The sequence below is a fragment of the Anthonomus grandis genome, chromosome 13 (genome assembly GCF_022605725.1).
Source record: "Anthonomus grandis grandis chromosome 13, icAntGran1.3, whole genome shotgun sequence".
Taxonomy (NCBI): domain Eukaryota; kingdom Metazoa; phylum Arthropoda; class Insecta; order Coleoptera; family Curculionidae; genus Anthonomus; species Anthonomus grandis.
The window spans coordinates 16823368-16848647 of record NC_065558.1 but is presented as its reverse complement, the minus strand read 5'-3'; the positions used below and the strand labels follow the sequence as shown (position 1 = coordinate 16848647).

General features: G+C 34.0%; 1 protein-coding gene across 1 annotated transcript in view; it reads right to left on the bottom strand.

The window, feature by feature from the left end:
* The window catches only part of LOC126743854 (uncharacterized), a 28540-nt gene extending 4133 nt beyond the window's left edge, over positions 1-24407 (bottom strand). The window contains exons 1-6 of the mRNA XM_050451086.1: positions 24009-24407; positions 23448-23949; positions 17295-17544; positions 12248-13423; positions 9917-11101; positions 6599-6736 (exon numbers count right to left, since the gene is read on the bottom strand). Of these exons, the coding sequence (XP_050307043.1) occupies positions 6599-6736; positions 9917-11101; positions 12248-13423; positions 17295-17544; positions 23448-23949; positions 24009-24184 (3427 nt within the window). The 5' untranslated portion in view covers positions 24185-24407. The remainder of the gene's footprint in view (positions 1-6598; positions 6737-9916; positions 11102-12247; positions 13424-17294; positions 17545-23447; positions 23950-24008) is intronic.
* Between the last annotated feature and the right edge of the window lie 873 nt (positions 24408-25280).

The following is a 25280-nucleotide window of genomic DNA, read 5'->3' as shown; positions in this document are numbered from 1 at the left end:
AAATTAATTCACTGTTTAGCAAGTGATTTCAAAAGTTGGCGTATCTAATCTAGATTTCAAAATGGTAAGATACTTGCTAGATTATTGGTTCAATAGGGGTGTATTTTTTTTTAGTGCATAGTCAAATGTACGTCGCTATTCTGAGCTAAGCTAAGCTGCCGTTTTCGGCAGACACACTTTTTGTGAAGGTAAATTTTGGTAATCTTTACTTTTTAATTCTATTTAAAATCGGAATAGTATTTTTTGTTGCTGGATTTAAAAAATTTACTTTTGAATTAGTGCTGGTGTTATGGCATGCAAAATGTCATTCTCCAGACAGTTGGAACTTTCCTTTTCATCGCAATACCTCAATGCAATTTTTTCTTAATGCCCTGCTAAACTGAATGGGAGTGGGGTTTCTGGCATTTCTACAGGCATTCTTAATTTGTCCAAAATAATTTTCGAGGCTATATGAGAGATTTAGGTTTCTTGTTAATAAGAACGTATAACCCTCTTTTCAGTACTTCCCATAATTTTAAAATTTACGTTTGGGTCACATCCTTTCCTATTTCTTTATTTTTTGTGTCATATATTCTTCTTACAACTTTTAAAGTAAAAAAGACTATTCATTTTATCTAAAAACGCTACTTGTTTTTCAGTTCACAAAAATGCTGTACGATTTCAAAGTGCTCGAGTTTAAAATATAAAATAATATATAAATGGCATTGATAAAGTTCACTGTTGTCTTGGCGTCAACTGTTATTTTTTCAAACTCAATATACGTACGCATAGCACCCGACATAGAATTACTAAATAATTGGGAAGCAAATTTAACTTTTGCAATTTTTTTTTAATCATTCGAATTTAACCCTTTAAGTCATGGTGTACACTACAGTGTACGCCTACTTTCATAAGACTTAATCCGTGTAGCTGGTTTCGAATAGGTGATGGTAACGTTGTACACGAAAGTGTTGTAGTGTCACTTTAATTCTATTCTCATTAGACACGTGCTTCTTTAATGTTTACAAAGTTTTTTACGCTATTTTTTTTACAAAAAGGCGTTAGATATTTTTATTATAATAATTATTAGATTAGGTTAGCACAAAATAATAGTATTTTGCAAAAAGATTATTAGATAAGTAGATATGATGAATTAAAATTATGTACATTATAGGGTACGTCATGACTGACAGATATTGGACTAAACCATTAGGGGACAACGAGTTGTTTGAACTCATCAATTGGGATGATTCCCAGTTAGAGGAATTGGGGTTAGAGGATGACGACGGTTGGGAAGAAATAGATAATGTATCCTCAAGAGGTATAATAACATAAAAAAGTTTTATTTTTCGAGTTATTGCAAACAAATGCTTGTATTTTAGATGAACTTTTTGAGAGTCCTACTAGCCCTTGTCTCAATGACTTGGAAGATTCTTCATTCAATGAAGCCATCCCAGACCCGAGTGTAAGCTCCGAAAAATCTGAAGTTGCTTCTTGCCAGACAGCCTCTGAATATGCCAAGCAGTATTTTGATTCACAAAATCTTATACAAAAAAAAGATATAAGGTGGATAAAAGGAATGTACGAAATGTCACCTTCAATTCACTTTTTTCAACCCTCTCAATCCAAGGTAAGAAATTTGCCATCACCTTTGGATTTTTTTTCCAAATATTTTACTGACAAATTGCTAGAGTCCTGTATGGAGAAAACAAATTTTTACGCAGTACAAAAGGCTGTAGCTAACTTTCCAGCCACAACCGTTCCTGAGCTGAAGACATTTTTTGGAATCTTGCTTATTATGGGAAAGTTAAGTTATCCAAGAGTGCGCATGTACTGGGAGCCAAAATTTTCTATATCTCTAATATCTGAAAATATGTCTGTGAATCGATTTTTTAAGATAAGAAATAAGATGCATTTTACTACAGAGGAAGACAAAAATTCCGCAGATCGTCTATGGAAAATACGACCTTTATATAACTCCATAAAAAAAAGGTTCAACTTGTTGGATCCCGAAGAAGTATACAGTGTGATGAACAAATGGTTCCATTCAAAGGCTCCCTAAATATAAAACAATATATTAAAAATAAGCCAACAAAGTGGGGCATAAAGTTGTTTTTATTATGTGGAGAGTCTGGAACAATTTATGATTTTGTCATTTATCAGGGTGCCGCTACAGAATTAAAAACAGAATACCAATTATTTGGCCAAGGACCTGCTGTTGTTATGCAATTACAATCTAAAGAAAGGAGCAAGAAGCAAGAAGGATGCCATTACAATCTAAACTTTTTTTTGACAACTACTTCAGCTCGTATTGGTTTTTTGAGTGGCTATTTAAAAAGCAAATTTATGCAGCCGGGACGATTCGAAAAGATCGATTTTCCAAGCCACCATTACCACGGATCGCCAGGAAAATAAGAAAAATTAGACAGAGGATTCATGGAAAGTCTCATGTGTCAAAATTCCGGTGTTATCTTGACCAAATGGGTCGACAGTAGTGTGGTTACTCTTGGTTCCAATTTTGTTGGAGTTTCTCCACATGACATGTGTCAAAGATGGGACAAGAAAAACAAAAAATATATAGAAGTTCGAAGATCAAAAGTAGTGTCACTTTACAATAATGGAATGGGAGGTGTAGATAAGTACGATTTTCTGATCTCCCTTTATAGGTCCTTTATTAGATCAAGAAAATGGACGGTTCAACTTATTTCACATGCCTTAGATATGGCTGTTGTAAATTCATAATTAGAGTACAAGAAAAATGCTGAAAAGCTTGGTGTACCTAAAAAAAATGTTATTGATCTAATTCATTTTCGTCAAGATTTGGCTGAATCTCTTATATTATGTGGAAAAATACCTACAAAGAAACGAGGAAGACCAACTACTTCTTCAGGTGCGGCAAGTCCTCAAAACACTCCGTTGATACCTACTCAAACCAATAAACAAATTAGACCTGTCTTAGATGTACGTTTTGATAATATCGGCCATTTTCCTATATTTTGTGACAAAATAGGGAGGTGCAAAGAAGCTCAGTGTAAGTCCCGCACATATATAAAATGTTCTAAATGTAATATATCTCTTTGCGTTAGTAGAGAAAAAAACTGTTTTCACGGTTTTCATACTAAATAAGCTGATATAAAGTAAGTTATAGAGTATTTTTTATATACACTTTGTCAGTGCTTGGTCATGGTGTTGACTGTAGTGTACATCTCTGACCTTGACTATCCAAGGTCATAGAAACCTGCAAATAGTTTAGAATTTTTTAAATATTACCAACAGTTAAAAAAACCACAAAAAAAAATGTTTCACAAAGCGTTCATAATTCGTGACTGAAAGGGTTTAATGATCCATCAGTTATGTTTAGTGGTAACCAAAATTGTTTTGCCTTATCTAGGTTATACATTGTTTCAATGTAACATTTTTGAGTACTTTTGTGGAATTTCGAGAGTGAATGAACTTGTTGAAATATAATTTGCTTTAGGTATCGATTGTTTGGTCCGATTTATTGTTCTGACATGTGTTAGTGACACGGTTATTTTCGAGTCTGCACGATTAGAGTAATTCTCTCATTTAACTGCTTGACGTCCATCTTCTCTAGAGCTTCTTCTCGAGGTAAAAAATTATTTAGAAAAAGAGAAGCATCCAAGTAATATTAAGACAACCAAGCAAAAAATTAACTGAGTTCCTTATTTGTCACAAATCTGTATTTGTTAAAAAGCTTTTTTCTTTCTAACTTAATATTAAAAAGAAATGGTGCTCGAACTATTCTGTGATCGCTTCCGGTGTGGACTCTATTCAAAACTGAAACATCCTTACTGTGTTTCTGATTTTTAGAAAGTATATAGTCGATTTCGTTTTTTGTTGAGTTGTCTGTGCTTTTCCAAGCCCATTTTCATTAAAGTGGTTTCCTGAAGAATGTGTTTAAACAGTAGAGATTTTCGTTGTTTAGAAGCCTGTCTCCTAGTCCATAGTGACCAATAAAGTTCCTGAGTTTTCTCCTTTCGATCTTGGCGTTAAGGTCTCTAATTATGACTATGAAGTGCGCTTTTTCCTGTTGCTTGGCAATGTCTATGTCTTCATACAGTTGTTCTACTTCTTCATATTCTGCGGTGCTATTTGTCGAATGAGAGAATTACATCATCTGTACATGCAGCGACAAAAAAGATATGTTCTAAATTAAAAAAGACAATAGACTCGGCGAATCAACAATTCAAATGATGGGACAAAGACTGGAAATGGAAAAAGGGGCGATTCGCAAAGATCTGAGAACATAGAGAACCAAAATCATTAGCCACGATAGACCGAAACAGAAATATGAGTATTTCAGTCTCAACTGTCCAATGGAAAAAGACGATTCCAAGAAACAAACACGGCGTAATTTCTTCAAGCCCTCAACAGATTACCCAAGTTATTGAGAGATTCTACTGTTAACTATACTAGTCTGTGTGATACCTAATATAGAAGCTATACATCAACATATCCTAGTTTGCAACGCATGATCAGAAGATATACCAGAAATATCCTTAGATAAAATAAAAATGGAAACGGAAAATGTTCCGGAGAAGATCGCGTCACAGTGGAAACGCCTAAACTTGCACGAAATAGACTGGTAAAAACAAATCAAATGTGGTTTAATATATGTCTACAAGACAGCAAAATACCAGACTCCTGGTGCAATACGGAAATGGCACTGTCTATTTAAAAAAAAAACACTACCAAAATCGAGAACTATCGCCCCATCATCTTGCTGTCGCGTCTTTACAAACTTTTTACCAAGGTTATCAATCGTCCCTCGAGAAAACTAGACTTTAACCAGTCAGTAGAACAGGCAGGTGTCTGAAGCAGATTTAGTACATTCGACCATTCACAGATATTATGTATCCTAATAAAAAAAACTATCGAATGCCATAACCCTTGAAATGACTTTCACAAAGCATTCGATTCAATAGAAACATGGTCATTCTTGAATGCATTGAATAACGTCAGAATAGACCAAGATATAGCACTCTTATTAAAAATATCTGTGAGAAAGCAACAATGCATGTAAAAATCGATGAAAATATCAAAACAGATTAAATTTAATTAAATCGAGGAGTGTGTCAAGGAGAAACAATATCACCGAACTTGTTTACCTTAGCGCTTCAGGATGTCTTCAAGAAATTAGAATGGCAACAGAAACGGTTTAAAATTGACGGGACGTTTCTGAGCCATCTGCGCTTGGCTGATACAACAGTTAAAGGAGACCATAGATCCAAAAATTAATACTAACAAAACGAAAGTAATGATCTCAGACGACAGATCTTAGATCGTTCTAGATAACCAGATTATTGAGAATGTCACCGAATGCGTCTACCTCGGACAGGTTGTTAAGCTGGGGAAGAAGAACCAAAAGCCTGAAATAACCAAAGGCGTGCAGCTTACTTGGGCTGCTTTCGGCAAACTGAAACAGATTCTTAGAAATCCATAAATCCAGATAAATTTAAAACAAAAAGTGCACGATATGTGCATTTTACCTGTGGCGACGTATGGTCTGGAAACAATTACACTAAACCAATACAGCGCAAGTCGGCTTAGAGTAGCTCAGAGAGCAATAGAGCAAGCAATGTTGGGAATCTCTTTAAGGGATAAAAAATCAGGAGATAAGGAGGATGGACAAAGAGAGTAATACAGTGGCGGTCTAAAGAAACAGAGGAAGATTACAGAGAAGATGGAAGAATGACATCAGGAAGATAATCGGTAGACTGGCTTAGAATTGCTCAAAACCGACACGAATGGAAAACTCACGGAGAGGCCTATGTCCAGAAGTGGATTAAAGAAGGGGGATGAAGAAGAAGAAGACGATTAAAGTAGTATAAAACGCCACACATCTATTCAAATTTAGCATATGCAAATATGGCGTTTGTTTACGGCTCTTCTATCCGGACAAAAACGTATTTATCAGAGTTTTTAATAAACTTTGCAAGACCGGAACTCTGCCCAGTACCAGTACCAATATAACATCTGAATGAGCCCCTTGACACGGTTTAGAAGTAGAAAATATTCTGAATTTAGTAGATGATGCAACGACCAGCTCAGAAGAATTGCTATTCAATTGGTCATTCAACAGAAAAGAGTAATTAACATGCTCCACGAGCATGACCTATATCCATACCACATCAGCCGTTACAACACCTACAACCGGAAGATTATGTTAGGCTTATGCAATTTTGTGGTTTGATAAATAATAATCGTCCTGTTGTATCGCGCATACTATTTACCGACGAAAATTCACACACAGGTTTTCCGTAAACGTGTGGCGAGCCGGCGAGGAATGGTCGATAGTTATTTATAATTGGCCCATGCATTTTAGAAAATCGTCTCCCAAGCGAGAACTAATTATTTTTTTCACGAAATGAGTTAAAAGCATTTTTAAAGGAAGTTCCTGTATAATAGTTACCTATGCGTCTAACTATATGAGTTATCTCCTTGCAATGCATCACTCTTAGAATCATCACTTTAATAAATGCATTTTATTTTGGGAGGAAAAGACTTCCTAAAAAATATCTTCCTTTTAAAATTAAAAATAAGTTTTTTGGTTTTAACAGTTCCCGATTTTCAATAAGCTAGTAAATAGTATTATTACCAGTAAAATTGAATGAAGGCTTAGGTGTCTCACCACTGCTTCCACCAAAGGCAAACGAGGAAGATGGAGTAGTTTGGCCAAAATTAAATCCTCCATTTGCTTGTTGGGGTTTAAATGTAGGATTACTGCTCGTTGATCCTAAAATTAAATACATAAAGTTAAAAAAAAGCTCGTTATAATCATTTTTAGCGGGTGTTCTGTGGCTCGTGGAATTTTGAATAGGGGAAGTTACTCATATATGGGGTGTTTTAAATAAGGTGCTCATCCTTAAGGTGGTGAATTCTTAATATGGACGGTTGAACCATTAAAAAATCGTCTACATTAAAACTGTTATTGATGCTTACAGGCCATGTACTAAATTTCACAAAAATATTCGAAAAAGTTTGTTTCTTTGAATTTTCCACCCTGGAGAGCAAAAGTTACAAAGTTAACAATAAAAGATAAAAATAAAAGGTTTTGCTCTAATACATATTCTTAAGGTCTACTTTTCCTTGTAAGCAAATGTTCCGCGAAAATATATTATAAGGTACGGAAATTAGCGATTTCGACAAGTTAAAACTTGCCATGCAATCAACGCGTATATTATATTCTGTTAGTGATGGGGTTAATTTCATTTGTCTCATAGATACACGTTCGCAATTCAATTTATGTAATGTAGATTGATGCAGCTCCACATCTCGAATTTAGTACAACACTTTTGTATAATCTACCAAATTTTAAAATAGAAAAATTGCAACTTGTACAAAATAGAGCTATGAGAACCATCTTAAACTGTAATGGATACACGATTTTTTTGTTTTACAGATAGAGGTTATCTGTAAAACAAAAAATTATGTTCAATGCATGTTTTATTATTTAAAATTAAAAGTAACACGTTACCAAGTATATTTGTAATAAGATTACATTTTTCAAGGATATACAGGGTGGCCAATTTATTAGGGGCCTATACCTTTTCTCAGAATCTACAGGGTATGCAAAAAAAATTCTCACAGAAGTATTTTCATTGCAAGCGAATTCTTAAATTATTTGAGTTTCATTTTAAATTTTAAATGGGACACCCCATATATTTTTAGGTTCCTTGGGAGAAATAAGTTAACTTTCATAAGAACTACCTTTCCGAATTTTGTGTAGTTTAGACAGAAATTAAGGTTTTGTATTTTTTTTTAGCAAATTTATATCCTCGGCATACAGTGTTTTGTAATGCTGGTAATTAAGACTTTTTTAATAAAATTCCTACCACGACTTAAAAAGACTACCTCCTATTGATCGATGGTGGGGTATTTTAATCTTATACAGGGTTGTTTCAGTTGTCTCAGGTAATAAGATATATTTTTAAATTTTCAATTCGCAATATTTCAGTTTTTTTAATGGAATACCCTGTATTTTATATAATATTTTTAAAAAGAAAAAAAAAACTATTCATCAATGTATATATGCCCTATACCAAAATCTAATAGTTTAGAAAATATTTAGAATTTTATTGAAGTGATATAATTTCAACTCTGTACAATAATAACGCTCTTTGAACAAATTTTGCTAATTTAGTATTCCACTGTAGTAGGCTGTGAAATAACAATAGTTAATATCCGGGCTTGTCCTATTTTTAATGGATGTTTTTTAAATGAAAACCACCATTTTTTAATGCAGAGGATATGCTACAAATGAGTAGTGGCACCTAAGCAATTTTGAACGAAAAATTATGATAAAATGTAAAATTAAAAAAATACCTATCTAAATTAAATGTTGATATTTTGGTTTTTTAGTTGTTATTGTCAGTGTCAAGAAGTAATTTTGGTGCAAGTATTTTTACATTTGCAAGTAGTGTTTATTCTTTTTGAGAGGCGAAAGCAGTGTCATCCTGCATTTTATTAGTAACTACACTTTATTACCTACTGTTATTGTATGAAATGATGTTATGAGATATGTTATGATGTTAATGAGAAAATTAACCGAACTTGAAAGATTCGAAATCTTGTGCATGAGTGGTTTCGGAGATATGTCGCGTACTCAAAAGGAGGTGGTTCAGTTATTTAATGCAACTCATCCTGATCGGTCGCTTATTAGCCAAAGCAAGCAGAGTTGAAGCAAATTTTTGTGAATTCGCTCATGTTCGGGATACTCAAAAAGCTGATCGGGGTTCAATAACTAAAGAAAATGAGCTTAACGTTCTGTTAACGGTCAAAGATAATCCCAAATCCACAATCGTAGGCACGGCTTCTAACGTTAATTTATTGCGATCTACTGTGCATAAAGTATTGAAAAAAGCAAAGTTCCACCCTTATAAAATATTCTTACTTCAAGAACTATCGGAAGATGATTTCAATCACCGAAAGAATTTTGTGAGCAAATGCAGCAATTATGTAATGATAACAATAATTTTGTAAAACGGATATTTTCTGACGAAGCAATGTTTACTCTAAACGGCCATGTAAACAGACAGAATTGTCGATACTGGGGGACCGAAAACCCTCATTGGTTCACAGAATGTCATACACAACACCCTCAAAAAGTCAATGTGTGGTGCGGTATAGTGGAAGGAAGAGTTTTAGAACCTTACTTTTTTGATGACACTCTCACTGGTGAGATGGTGAAGTGTATGTCACTAAACCAGCGAGTTTAGAAGATTTAAAAAAACAAATATGCCAGGAAATTATAAATATTACTCCAGATGTCATTGAAAACGTTAATTTTTTTTTAAATTTCGCCTTGGTTATTGTCAGGTTGTTAACGGTACTCAATTCGAACATTTAACTTAGATAGGTATTTCTTTAATTTTACATTTTATCATCATTTTTCCTTCAAAAATGCTTATGTAACCACTATTCATTTGTACCATATCCTTTGTAAAAAAATGCGTTCTATCTGATTCTGCATTAAAAAATGGTGGTTTCCATTTAAAAAACCTATTGATGACGACATATTTAATTTCCACGTAGAAAAACCCTAAACCCAATATTAAAATCGACGGGTTCGGGCATTTTTTTCAGAAACGGTCCATTTCATTTTTATTGAATTTATCCGCACTGTACAGTGAGTATTGTGCCATATAGGTAGTTTGGAAAATTTTTATTATATATATATTTTTCTCGAAAACAACTGCAGATAGGTATCTGAAGTCGTGGTGCAAAAATACTATGAATTGGATAAAGAAAACTTATAATAAGCAGGGCATTCCATTTAATAAATCAAAGTTGTCGCTACTTTATCTAAGCAAACCAAATTTCAGGAAATAAAGTATATCCCGTTTCCCATATATGTCTAGCCTTCCCTATATTCAAAAGCTCACGGGTCGTCACGACATTAAATAAATGAACTTACCAAATCCACCAGCAGCTACCGAAGTACTGCCAAATCCGGTTTGGGGAGCACTAGTTTTACCAAATGCCGAATTGCCAGATCCAAAAGACGGAGTCGTCGGCCTATTCTCGGCTCCACCAAATGAAAATGTCGATTTTTGTTGCTCGGTTTGATTAAAGCCCGATTGACCGCCAAACGTCGAACTAGAACCACCACCAAAACCACCGAAATTCCCAGAAGGCGTGCCAAAAGTGCTCGACGCCGTAGTCGTGGGAGTCCCAAACGGGTTCGGCGGCGGTTGACTGCTTGCGGCACCAAAACCAAAACTGGGAGCGGCTGTAGTTACTGCCGGGGCGCTACCAAATCCACCGAAAGTCGCCGTAGCGGTCGTCGTAGTGGTGGGGGCGGTCCTTCCAAACTGCGGCTGCGCATTGAAACCTCCGAAAGGGGTCGCTTGAGTCGTACTTCCAAACATATTCGAACTGCCAAACGCTGGCGGTGCTGATGTTGGATTACTGCCTGCACCAAAAGCTGACGCTGTTGTGGTCGCGCTTGTTCCAAAAGCACTGCCAAAACTTGGAGGGGCTGTAGTAGTCGCTGCAATCGTAGTGGGAGTAGATCCAAAGCCAAACGATGGAGCGACCGGACCAAAACTTAAGGAAGAAGTATTCGATGACGGGGCACCAGCGCCAAATATTGGTGCAGAAGTGCTTGGTGCGGCAGAACCAAACGCTGACGGAGCGGAGCTGCTTCCAAATGTTGGTACAGCGGTTGTCGCGGCTTGTCCGAAGGTTGGTGGGGCTGTAGATCCACTTCCAAACGTCATTGCAGATGTCGTTAAAGCTGTTGCTTGTCCAAATGCGGATGGTATCGAAGAACTGCTTCCAAAAGTCATTGCAGAGGCGGCTGAAGCTGTTGCGGCTTGTCCAAAAGCAGGTGGGGCTGTAGAACCACTACCAAATGTTATCGCTGATGTCGTTGAAGGGGTTTTCGTTTGCCCAAAACCAGACGGTGCTGTTGAACCAGCTCCAAACATTATTCCGGATGTTGTGGAAGCTGTTTTCGTTGGTCCAAAAGCGAGAGAAGTTGTAGAACCACTTCCGAATGTTATAGCAGATGTTGTAGATGCCGTTGTTGTTTGTCCAAATGTTGCTGGAGCTGTTGAACTCCCAAAACTTGGTATGTTTGTGATTGAGGCTGTTCCACCTAGAACAATTATGAGGCTCATAATGGATTCAAATAGTAGTATTTATTTATTGAACACGTCTCAATAGAATGAAGTTAAATTTGATTTGTCAAAATAAACTAAAAATTCATAAAAGACTTTCAAGATTATATTTCTTAGATATTATAATATTTAGTTATTAAGGGTGATAAGAAAATGAGGAGCTATTTATTAAGTAACGCTAAAGCTAATAATGATCAATTGAAGAAAAACCAGAATGCACACATCCATGATAAGATTTATTCAAAAAAATCAGCTAAAAGCAACCTAATATAAGGTCTGAACAAGATCTTACTGTATAGGTAAATTGAACATATCCGCATCATTGCACTAACTGAAACTTTGATTTACCCAAATGAAGCTCGATATTTTAACCTGTCAAACTATAATACTGCACATTATTATTGGACATTAGTATTGTAAAGACTCAAGATGGTCAGGTGTATATGTTACGGACAATGATGATAATCCGGTCATTAACGATATCGACCGGTTATTTTCGTATATGTCCGACTGCATCGGATACTAACGATAATGGCTGGGCAGTAACGTAATCATCCAAGTAACATGGGCAATATTGATAAAGACTGAATTAAATTATTTTTTTTCGTATTTGTCCGGGCATTATCGTTAACGCCTACAGAAGAGCGGGCCCGCGTAATGTTAGGGTAGTAGTAGTTAGGTCTTTTGAAAACGGTCTTTATAAACTGACATGAGAAATCATGCCATAAAAACACCATTTCCAGACGATATTTAAATTATGAAAGTAATATGCAAATTTAAAACAGCATATTTCTTTTTTTGATCTGATTAATAATTTGAAAAACAATATAGTTAGTCAAAACCTTACAGTAGGCCGATTTCCATGCACGCGAGTTTATTATATCTATTATAAAAATGAGGCTTCATTACCTGTAAATATTACTGTTTTAGAATTTGTTTTGAATAAATTAAATTAAAAAAAAAATTAAATTGTGTCACACACTAATCTCAGAATTCATTTTATATAACTGGTGATAGTTCATAATCATTAATATTGTTATTTTGTAAGTAATGAACTAAATAAATAATTATTATATGCCGTGCAAGCAGAAAGAAAATTTAAAACAAATATTTAATGTACATACCTCCTCCAAAAGCTGGCGGCGCTGCAGATCCGGTTCCAAAACTAGGAGCAACTGTTGTAATGGCGGTGTTGTTTCCTCCAAAGCCCAAAGAAGCCGTAGTAGTAACCGAGGGCATTCCAAAACTAGGAAACGCGGTGGAGCTCGCAGAAACTCCTAATAACGTTGTCGAACTTGACGATACTGTCAGACCAAAAGTGGGAGCAGCAGTTGTCGAGACACTCCCAAACGATGACGAGGTTGTGACTGGAGTTCCAAAGGTTTGAGCCGGTTTCGATTGAGTCTGTTCCTGTTTAGTGGTGCCGAATGTTGGAGTAGCAGATCTCGTAAAATTAAATGAAGAGGCTGACGTGGTTGCTACAGAAGTTGTCGTAGATTTTTGTTCCACGCTGGTCCCGAAACTAAACGTAGGAGCCGTTTTGGTCACGCTCTGCATATCACCAAATCCTGAACTACTCGATACAGGTGTCACTGTTGTTGTATTCGGAGTTGTTCCGAAGGACGGCGTTGTTGTGTTTAATTTTTCGACATTCGACCCAAAACTAAATCCCACAGAAGCTTTTGGAGCCTCAGTTATTTTGGGGCTGCTCCCTACAATACTAAACGAAGAAGCACTATCTTGTTTAGTGACATTATTGGCGACGAACGAACTACTCATAGGAGATTTCGCTATACTCGTATCAGAGGATGTCAGACTAGGTTTTACGCTAAAAATCTCAGTCACTTTTTTACTTGACTCAGTCAAAATAGGCGATTGTTTAACCGAATCGGATACTATAGGGGTCACAATAGACGCAGAAACTTGCGTTATCGAAGGTTGTGGACTTGGCACGTTAAAGTGTACATGTTTTTCAGTTTTATCAGTTTTGGGATCGTTCGGACTGCTCAGAATGGACTTTAGAGGTTCTTCTTCGAGTTTTTTGGCTCTGAATATTGACATATCTTTGCCGGCAAGATTTCCCAATAATGTGGCCAATCGGTTCTTTCTCATATTTTCCAATGGTGCGTCATCAAACACTTTTAAAACCACCGATTTTTCCTTGGCTTCTTTTGGAGGTTTTTCAGTTTCAACTGTTTCCTTCTCATCAGCTTTGCTGCTAGTTGTTGGTACTATAGTTTGCGTCGATGCAGTCACTGAATTAATTTGCTTCGGTTCCGAAATAGATTCTGTTGATGTACCTTAAATAAAAAAAAGATATTTTGTTTAAAACCATGTCTGATTACCAAGGATCAGAAATTTAACATTCAAGAAAAGAATACATTTTTTTTTTTAATTTATACTGCTTTAAAATCATAAATCTTATGCCTCTTGACTTAAATATTTAACAAAAAATAAAGCCTCAGATCTTACAAATCACTCTTTAGCAATTTTTTTCCTAAAACATTAATTAATCGAGAGACAGACTAAGATGCTTATCCTTAGATGATTTTAAGAAGAAAAGTTCAAATAAAGCTATGTCCTAAACTTCTTAACTTTTGAGCTACAGTGTTGAAAGTTGTCATACTTAGAACCAAATTTGGGAGACCCTGTATGATTTTTTTTAAACTATTTAATATTAAAGTAGCGCTAGACTCCTATAGTTAGAGTTCTTATACTGTAATGGTAAAATAATGTACGTATGTTTATAAAATACAGCCTCTTTTTTTCTGCATTGTGTATTGTGTAGCTTTTTATTTTTGGTGACCAGATAAATAATTTAAAAGTTTTTTCCACTTAAATACACTAGGAGTTGCGGAGAAATTTTATGGAACACAAAAACAAACATTTGAAAAATATCGCTTTAGGACGTTATATTCATATAAGTGGATGCAAAAGCGGATAAATCCACTTTTTGTCATTTTGGCGCAAACCTACAATACTATTAAAGTTCTACAATACTATAAAAATCTACTATGCATACTGTGCAATATTTAAAAAGTTTCAAACTCGGTTATATCACGCTTAAAAATGCCGTTTAAGCTCCTACTAAATTTCAAAACCAGATATATTTTAAGCTAAATGACATTCAATCAAAGGTAAATCCATTGCGTTGCAAATTCAGATATATACCAACCGTGTCGCTTCGCGTAAACGCACAAGCAAGTCAAAACAAGTTAAATCCATTTTGGCGGTTTAATACTGTTTACATTTCTTTTTTTTGCAGTCAGTTGTTCTGAAAATTTGATTGAAGTAGTACCTACGTATTTAGTGTGATTTGAAATTAGTAGTATTTAAGTGTTAATTAGTGGTTCACATATTAATTATTTTTATAAAGAAAACTCATAATGAGCGCTCCTGAGGAAAGAACACCCAGTAAAGCACGGAAAGTCTTGAGACAGCGTAAAAACTGGAAAAGACATGCTGCTACCGAAAAGAGGCATGTTTCTTTTAAATGTGATATTCGTTGCTAAGCTTACGTTTTTTGCTTCATAGATATTCAGCTACTGCTCCGCCAAGATTTCCTTTATTTTCTCACAACACACCTTCTTACAAGTGCTCCTTATTAACAAATGCTGATATTGCAACTTTCCATAAATCTTTCTTTGCTTCTCACAAAGAAACAATACAAGATTGTTTTATTATAAAGCACTGTACTATTAAGCAAGTTAAAAGACGAAGAGCTTCAAAAGATTTAAGAGCCCGAAACGCGTCTTTCCACTATTTTATACCTAAAAAAACTTTCCAAGGAATGTGTACCTGTTTGTAAAAATACCTTTTTGCGGGCCCTAAATCTAGGACATAATAGAGTTAATGTTGTATTAAGTCGATATTTTAAAACAGGACAAATGCCTTTAGAATCCCGGTGATAGAGTCAAAGACAAAAATTAAAAAAAAAAAGAAATGATCATAAACTTTATTAAGTCTTTCTCTGTTATAGAAATTCACTATTGTCGAGGCAGAAGTGAAAGGCAGTACCTGGCTAACAACTTGAGCATTAAAAAAATTTGGAATTTTTATAATTCAAGTTTTGAAGACCACCGGGTGAAAGAATCTTTTTTTAGATCCCTATTTAATACCAAATTTAATTTGGGATTTAAGGCGCCTCAAACAGACGTCTGCTCACGCTGCTGGGAGTATAAATCCAAAATTTCAAATACGAAAGACCAACATGAAAAACAGAACCTTATTGCGCAAAGTAGGCTCCATAAATTAAAATCTAAAGCATTTTTCCAATTGCTGCAAGAAGAGCGTCCAGGGTTATTAACAATGTCATACGATTGTAAAAAAAAATTTGTGCTACCTAAGATACCCGACCAACCAACAAGCCTATTATAAACGCCAATTTTGTTTATATAATTTTACTGTAGTAGTTGGCTCATCCCATTCGCAACTAACAAAACAGAATGTATTCTCTTATGCCTGGAAAGAAACTGACAAGTCGAAAGGTTCAAACGAGATCAGTTCTGCGGTCTTTGACAGACTTCAAAAACTAGACTTAACAGACATAACAGATCTGAGACTTTGTTCCGATGGATGCGGAGGACAAAATAAGAACCAAACAATGATCACCATGGTATCGGTTTGGTTTCAAGGTGCTCTAGATCACATTCAATCCGTAGAGTTAATATTCCCAGTGACGGGCCACTCATACATACCACCTGACCGGGTTTTCGCAAATATTGAGAAGAGGGTACGCAAGGAGGAGACCATTATTATTCCAGAGAAGTACCATGAAATATTTGAGGAATTTGGTACCGTGCAAATTCTGGGAACAGACTGGAAGGTTTTTGATTGGCAGGAACAAGTCAAACTTAACATAAAATCGACTTCGTCACTACATTTTAAAATAAATTCATGTAAACATATATTATTTACAAAAAACCAATCAGGAAATGTCATTGTTAAAGGAGAGCCATTTTATAGACACTCCGTTAGTAAAGCACAAGGTATATGCAAAAAAGGAAAAACACTGGTGACTGTTAATCCTTCTGAAATGAACATAGGTTGTCCAAACTTAAAGCCAGAAAAAATTAAAAATGTTGACGAACTCCTCATCGGACACTTCGGTGCAAACTGGAAGGAAGAAGCAGATATTTTAGGACTTCGGTGCTACAAAGATGTTTTGAACAGAGTTGGTAACTTAATTGCAGAACAAGAAGAAATGGTCCAAGAAGAAGAAGTCCTGTATGAGCCTCAAGAAGACGACAATAGATTTGTGTAATACATTTTGAGAAAACATTCCAACTAATATTTATATATTAGTTGGTGAAGAATTATTAGTTTTTGGTTTATTGACATTTGCTGTTATGCAAAACTGGCGGCATCAGATTCGAGCTTTAAGTCATAAATTAAGTCTAATAGACTCAAATAATAAAGCCGACAATGCTGCCGTTGTCGCTGCGTTTGGCGGGGTCCAGACACCGCCGTCGTCGTACTCAGCCATTATTTTGTGCTTAGTATGACTTTTGGATTTCGATTATTTTGTTATAGTTTTAGTCTTAATATAGCTTTTGAGCTTTACTGTGATTACATGTTAATTTAATATAATTAGCCAGTCAAGTATACCTATTGGTATTTTTATTAATTATTATACAGTCCATTCTATCGATTAATCCCCCAGCTGGAATGTTTTCTTATATATAATTTAAGTTTATCTTTGTTATTAAAAAAAAATAATAAAAATGTTTCTTAAAGAAATAATGTCTCCCATTAAACAGTACTTTTACTAAAATACAAAAACAGATAAATCCTGGCCTTCAAAGAAGTTTCAAAATCAGTTATATCCACAGCATTTTTTAAATAAGTGTTTAAAATTAAGAAAAAAATCATTCAAGCATCTAGAGGACTAATATATGTATGTAGTGAGTAGTGTGCTACTCATTGTAGTGTGTAGGTAGTTTAGAATATTTTTATTAGGTTTTGGTTTCCAAAAAGAAACATAATTTCTGGAAAAACATTCTTTACAACTTTTTCTTTTATTTCAATAAAATATAAATTAATTACTTAAAGAACCAAGAGTTCGCCTAAGACGTACATTAGCGACATCTAAGATTTAAGAAACCGTCATAGTACAATTATATTAAGTGTCAACTAAGAATGAAGCATCCAATGCTACAAACAAATACTTACTAATAGTTTTCTTTTTAAGGAACCTCACTGGCTCCGCTTGGGTAAGAAATGAAAAATCTGAAGAGGATTTCGAAGCAGTAAATTCATCATAAACGCACATTTTCTTTTGCGTTTGTTTAGGTGAAGGGGTCCCTGATGTGCTCAGTGGTGGTGATGAGTCGCTTCTCGATCTTTTGTTGGCCAAATAGGCGCAACCATTCCTTAGATCTGTCCTTACCCTCTTGCCAACTTCCTCTTCATGTTCATAACCCTAAAAATTAATAGTTGTGTATAATTTTATTTATTCAAAAATAGTATGAAATTAAATTTATTACCCGCGTTGTAAATACAAAACATGTATACACAAACCATGTTAAAGATGAAAAAAGCTATATTGTTAAAAGTGGGAATGCTATTTGTTGTTATGAAAAGGGGGGAAGGAAGGAAGAGGAAAAAGCAGGAGGCAACTTTAAAGGGAAGCTGACTAGCCCAATCAAAGTGATTACTATTCTAAGGCATTTCATGATTGGACAATATTATAAAGTTAGACAGATATTGTCACTGGCGTAGTTTAGATTTTTTGAAAATATTTGGTCAAAATCTTTGAAAATTTTAAAAATTCGCTAAAAACCGTAAACATTTCACTAAGATCATATTTTCATATTTCGATAGCCCATAGGAAGACCTAAGCCCAGTTAAAAGGTTTTACAAGTTCAACGGGATACCCTGTATAAAACCACCTATTTATTAATACTAAATATACAACATGCTAAAATAAGTTTAACTTAGCGTAAGTCACTAAGATTAAAACCCCTTGTAAGAAAAGGTTAAAATACACAGATTCACGAACTCGCACCTACCCAAAATTGAATTGCAAGAGAGGCGGCCATAGAGAGTCTGAGAGCTACAAAAAGATTGCTCAGTAAAATTACACTTCAAAGTGTTTTTGAACCAGATAAGTGTTTCTAGAGTTAAATGTTTTGGAAACACAAGGAATATTACTTAAAGACTTCCAGTTAAAAAAGTCTTAGCTGTAGAAGAACTGACAAAGCTCTACTTTGGTATTCATGAAAATAGAGTTTTCTTAAGGTGTAAATTTTCACTAGACTGATAGAGGACATAAACTTATGTTACTATTATTATTATTAATATAGTTTATATTAATAATAATAATAATAATAATAATAAGTCTTTTTATTTAAATCCAAAAAAACCATACATACATAGTTAATCGTATATAGAAAATAATGGCGAAGTCTAGCCCTAGGGCTACTCCTACTTAACCATTAAAAATAGATAGCATAGAAGAATAAAGATACAAAAAGGGGTATATTGACGGAATTAAATACTCAAGTTCCTTGCACAGGTAACGGGAAGGGGGCGTGCAGCAAACTCAGAATAAAAATACACAGATCATTGGTGCAATAAAACATGATTTTTCAACTTGAAAACTTTGATTAAACATATTTAGTTATATTTGCGCTTAAAAGAGGAAAGAACGAAATTTAAATTTGAATTTATTAATATTTAGAATTTTAAAGTGGTTAGGAATATGGTTGTAGAGTTTAATAGCATTAAATGTAAATGACGTTTTAAATAGAGCAGTTTTAAATTTGGGCATAGTAAGTGATTCATTGCTTCTTACATTTAAATGATGAACTTTGTTTTTTGGAATAAATTTACTCTTGAGTTTTTTTATAGAAGAGGTCTTAGAAGTGCATATATTAACCTACAAGAGTTTTGCATTTTCTGAATTCTTTGTTGTTCATACTACTATACAATACTACTAAATAATACTAATAATATTACTTGTTGAAATGTAGCAACATATCATATTGACTGTATTACTTTTGTTATGGTGTTAGGCTAAGATATTATTTTATATTTCAATTTCTTTGTTTTGTAATGGGGTTGATCCCGTAAATAAAGAATAAAGAATGTAACAGTCTTTGCCCATTACTTCCAAGACAAGTATTCTATTGGTCAGTAACAGAGGGTCTCAATCTGAAGAGATTAAATTTGTGTGAATCCTGTAAGGCATGCATGAACAGAATATATTTATGTATAATAAGAATAAGATGGGGTCCAGTATTAATCCTTGAGGGACACCATGCTTTACAGACTGACCATTTGAGCAAACAACCAAAAAAATTAAAATGATCAAAAAAAAAATTCCCAGTCTGATCCCCACAAATCGGCAAATAAAATTTTAAGTTAATTGCATGGTGTTAATATTAGTACTAAGACCATACAAACATATCTAAAAGAAGCAGATTGCATTGGACCACTAACTGGAAAAAAGTTCTTTTTACTAATGAAAGTAAATTTCATTTATTTGAGTCTGATGGAATATTGTGGGTACATTGCCCAGAGGCAAAAGATTTTATCCAAAGTATACAAAGCCTACAGTAAAGCATGGTGGCAGATCCTGCATGATATGGGGTTGCTTATATGGGTACAGTATAGGACCATTACATGTTATTGAGGGTATTATGAATGGATGGTCTAAAAAATGTAATGTAAAAGTAATGCCAGTAAATGTAAAATAGTTAGAGAAGACCCTAAGCATAAATCAAAGGTAATTCAAGAATATATTTTATCAGATAATAAGTAGTAATAAGATTATATAAAACTAAATTAAAAAAATCAACTGAGTCACTACAATAACATACTAAAAACAAAAAAAAAATAAAAACAGTTTTGTATGACTATATAAATCAAAATACAACCTAGTTCATTTAGAATTTAAAATTGTTCCAAAATATATTGTTCATTTCAACTTGTTTCATGCTTGGCTGAATATAAAATATGTAAATTCAACCTAACACTAATAATAGTAACATATACCTGCTTAAATAATATTACCAAATTCAGAAATATTAACTTGACTAAATACTAATTAGTTATAATTTAATGGAACTTAATGGCACACTTGATGGAATTTATGTTATCTTTAATCCATGAGTACAATTTTTTCTTTACAGCATAATAATATTTCTTATTTTTAAATTAAAATTATACCGGGAACATATTTAATAATTTGGGAGCTATATATGTTAGACATTTTTGAGTTCAAGGGGATGGGTACTATTAGATGTTGATGTGTATTTGCTTGACTATTAACATTATGACTAATCAAATTTTTAAAAAGGTTACTACAAATTGAGAATCTAAGTACATTTTTAATATAAAGTTGGGTAACAGTAAATATTCCAGATTGCTCAAATAAAAGGTTGGAGGGAAACAGTCTGGATTTAAATAAAATAACTTTTAAAATATATTCATCATAATCCATATTAAATTAAAGTTTCAAAAAATGACATAACAGAGATATGTTTATCAGATTGATTTTTTTTTTTGATGTTTTACCAGTAGAAATTAAGCAAGTACCTGTAAATGAATTTCATACAAAAGTTAAGTTCACTTTAAAAAGTAAATTTTTTAATTCATTAGATGAGTACAGTCAATATAGATTTTGATATGTTTGTAACAAGTGTATTTTATATTGTATGTATCATTTTATGATCCTAGTTCGTAAGATTATATTGCCTGACAAGTAAACAATTTCTTTTTTGTATTTTACATGAATAAATGAGTATGAGTATCAATTTGTCACACAGGTTAAGGTATACCTATCTTTACCAGTAATTTATTTTGTGGTTTTTTTCATCAAAGGTGCCACTGCCAGAGCTTTTCAGTTCAAAATAGATTATTGGTGGAGAGAACTATAATGTTGGAGGTGGCACCTGACAAGGTCTATTTTAGGCCTCACAGTTAAGTAAACTAGCCAAACTACTATTAACTCTTTTACGATGCAGTGTTAACATAAAGGCTGTCACAAATTAGAGGGTGACTCTTGAGTTCTTCAAAATGGTAAGAAAAAAAAATGTAAACTTTGGTTTGAAATAAAATTGTCTTAAGAAATTGAACAATTTCTGACTATCACCAGAAGAAAATAAAATTTTAAAAATACTATTCCTAAAATAAGGTAGAGGTCTAGTTTAGCAACTTTTTTCTGAAAATTGCAATGAAAATTATGGGCAAAGGCTTCAAATGTGTGTAATTTTACTGGAAGCAATATTCTGATGGCAGAGTAGAGAATTTTCAAATATATTTTTCCTCAAAAAAATTTATTTTGACATTTATACAGTATCGGACAAAAATTAAGCGACGCTATAATATTCCTAAACAACTTTGTGACTGTACCTCATATAATTAAGAACAATTTTGTAGTATCAGTACATACCTTTGTTAATCATATTTAAACATTCTTTGCCTCTTGTGATGAATAGCAAGAGATTAGTAAATTGTTGTATGTTTTTATGCATTTTTTCATGGACAAAAATAAAGCGACTTGATCGATATTGTTCATACCATTAGTAGATAAACATCGGTTTTGGTCGGTATCAAATCTATATTTTATTTAAAAATGCCTCGTGGTAAAAGTTTTTCTATTGATCTTAAAGAAAGAATTATTGCATCATATAAGATGAGAACACCACAATACGTAATAAACTAAGGGTTTCAATTTCTGTTGTGTCAAGCACCATTCAGAACTATCGAATTAGAGGAAAAGTAGTTTACCGAAAACAGACGGGTAGACCGAGCAAAATTTCAAAGAAACTGGATAGAAAAATTAAAAGGATCTCCCAGGCAAATCCTTTTCTGTCAGCAAAGCAAATTCTGGCTGAAGCTGGGGGCTCTAATGTTTCCTCTCGAATGATACAGCGCAGACTAGTTGAAGCAGGCTTAAAAGCATGCAAATCTGCCAAAAAACTACTTCTTAGTAAGAAGAATATTAAAGCACATCTTCTGTTTGCAGAACAACATGCTCACTGGACACCAGAACAATGAAAAAAAGTACTTTTTAGTGATGAGTCAAAGTTTATTTTGTATAAAGGTGATGGTGTTCAATATGTTCGTCATATTGCAGGTAAAAGACTTGACCCAAAGTATGTCCAAGGTACTGTAAAACATGGAGGTGGCAACATGTTAGTGTGGCTATGAAATGGGATTCTATGGCTATGAAATGGGACCAATTTACCAAATTGAGGGCATTATGGATAGGTTTAAGTATAAATATATCCTTGAAAATGTCATGCTACCTTATGCTGAATGGAATATGCCACTATATTTTGTTTTCCAACATGACAATGATCCAAAACATACAGCAAAAAGTATAAAAGAACGGCTTAATGAAAATAAAATAGCCATTCTTAAATGACCAGCCCAATCGCCCGATCTTAACCCCCTATCGAAAACCTGTGGGAAATTGTGGATAGGCAACTTAGAAGTAATACCTATAAAAACAAAGAGTACATTTTTGAAGAAATTAAAAATATATAGAAAAATATTGATCAAGATATAATTGATAATTTAATTTCTTCCATGCCTCAAAGGTGTCGCCAGGTAATCGCAAATAAAGGCTTGTGAACTAAATATTAAGGGCGCGATCTCATAATGTTTTCTTTTATTTTTATTGTAAGCATTACTTAATTTTTGTCATATAGAAATATTTAACTTTTCTTTTTATGATCTTGTTTATACAGAAGAATATTTGTTTTATTGAGTTTTAATTCTTGTTGCGTTTTTGCTTTTTTAATAAAAGAAAAAAACTGTATTGTCACTCTATTTTTGTCCGATACTGTACATTTTAATTGTATCTGGAATTATAAACCCAACTTTTCTGAAAACCTCACTTAAAATTATTGGAAATAGGGTCAACACTAGTAGTTTCAACACTAAGATGTAAGGAAATCTTCCTATATGTGATTTTATGATAAGTACATTTCAGAAATCTCAAAAATTTATTTTATGATGCTCTTATAGTTGGCTTGAATTGGGATGAATTCTGATAATTTTAGGTGCCATTTTCAGAAAAGTTGCTAAACTAGACCTTTACCTAAAATAATATCATGTTGATTGTTTAAATGGTTGACACGTTTTATTTTGCCTTATTAAACTCTAATTTTAAATTAATCCATTGTTAAACTTGACATTTATTTGATGTTTTCAACTAAAAAAAATTTAATCAACATCTTTATTTGCAGGAATTAGGATTTTCTCCAATTTCTAAATAACAGTTTTAAGCAAAATGCAAAACTCTTTAAGAACCCAATTAATTGCTACTATCCAATTTATCACAGCCTGTATAAATACAAATTAATGACATACCTCATTTGAATGGATCCTCTTTCTTGAGATTTCCTTTAAAGCATCTAAAACACTCTTAGTGCTGGTAACAGTATCATTTGGACTAAGAGGTGGTAAACTTTGTTGCCTTTCCAGCTTTTTTCTGTTTAAACCCTCTAAAACAGGGCTTCTTTGATGTGTTAAAAAATTCCTTGTATAATCTGAATTGGCTAATTTAATCTTAACCCTTTTGGGAGGCTGCTGTAAAAGGGAAGGACTTTCCTTGAATAAATGCACTATAGGAAACAGCCCTGGAGAGTTGTATTGTTCTTGGTGTGTTTGGTTTTGGGTTTGTTTCGCTTCTTCATTGTATAAAACAATCCTCCTTGCTAAACCTGAACTTTTTGTCTCCTCATACATGCTGATACTGTCCTTTGGATTCATTGGTGATAGTAACAGACCAGGGCTATGGCTTGTTTTTATTGTAACATTCTTACTGCTGGTTGTGGGGTTTGATTTAGGACTTATATCTGATAGGGAGTACCTAAAAATTAATTAAATGAACACTTTTTACACGATTATAATAAAATATTAAAAACTTACCTTTTGGGAGTTCCTTGTCTGGCAACAGGGGTTAAACGCAGTTTACCCTTTTTTGGGGTGGACTCGAGGCCTAACGGAGTCGAGGTCATCTTGGGGGCTCCGTTACATGTGGCATTCAGTCTTGGTAGGGTAGTATTGTTTAAAAACTGACAATCGGCGTTTTTTGGTTTAAACATGGTTCAGAAGAGAAAGTTTTTTAACCTCAAAGTGTTAGTAACGACTGGTCTAAACACGTACTTTACTTACTTGCTGATGAGATAATTCAACTAGAAATTTTGTTTTTCTCTTCGAGTATTTTCTTGATATGATTGGAAGTTATTAACTGTTTCTGTTTTTTTTTAAAAATCAGCAAGCAAGCACGCCATTTGAAAAATCGGTTTGACGTTTAATTGACGGCTATGACAGGTCACTTGACAGAAGCCGTTGACAGCTGGTCGCACACTGATGCCAACAGAAAATATTAAATAAATGGTTGCTACATTTCGAGACGTAGAGGGTGTTTTATTATAGGAGTTTTGGAGAAAATCGGGTAATGAAAGTAGCTAGTAGAAATCATTGGAAATAATTTTTAATTATTTCCTAACTCTGCAGCTAGATTAAATTTATCAGTAGGCCGGTGACAGTACTATTTCGAATAAAATAAGTATAATATAAAATCCAATTTATACGTGCATTATTAAAATGCAGTTTCGTGAGCGGGTTCTTAAAATTATTTATTACATTTAACTCGAATGATTATACAGTTATTTTCTCAGACGAGGCCTCCTTCACGTTAAATAGGCATAATAGCAAGCAAAAGTACAGCGGATGTTCTCATTATTGACAAGACGCACGGCGCCCTAAAAAATTCATAAGCAGCTTTGAGAGACGTGCAGTTGGCATACTCTAGGACAGTTCGATTTCTGGAAATCACATTAAATTAGAAACTCTTCTGGTACGATCATGCAGACATCCGAATTAAGAAAGCCCATCCAATTAACAAAGCACGCGCTTTGGGCCTGCAGAAGGGCTTTCGGTAGCACTTGGGGTCTGTTTCCCAAGATACTTCACTGGATCTATTCTCAAAATTCTTTTCACATACGTGAGGCTACGGTTTGGTGATCCTGTACGGAGAAAGTAAAAATTTGACTTCAACTGGATAGACTCCAATCCTTTTGCATGTCTAAGCAAAGGGTCCCAACTAAAGCGTTTGAGACTCTGAGTTGAGCCTTCCGCCCCTGGATCTAATGGTGCAATTAAGACAATAAGGACTGCGTATAGAGGCGACATGTC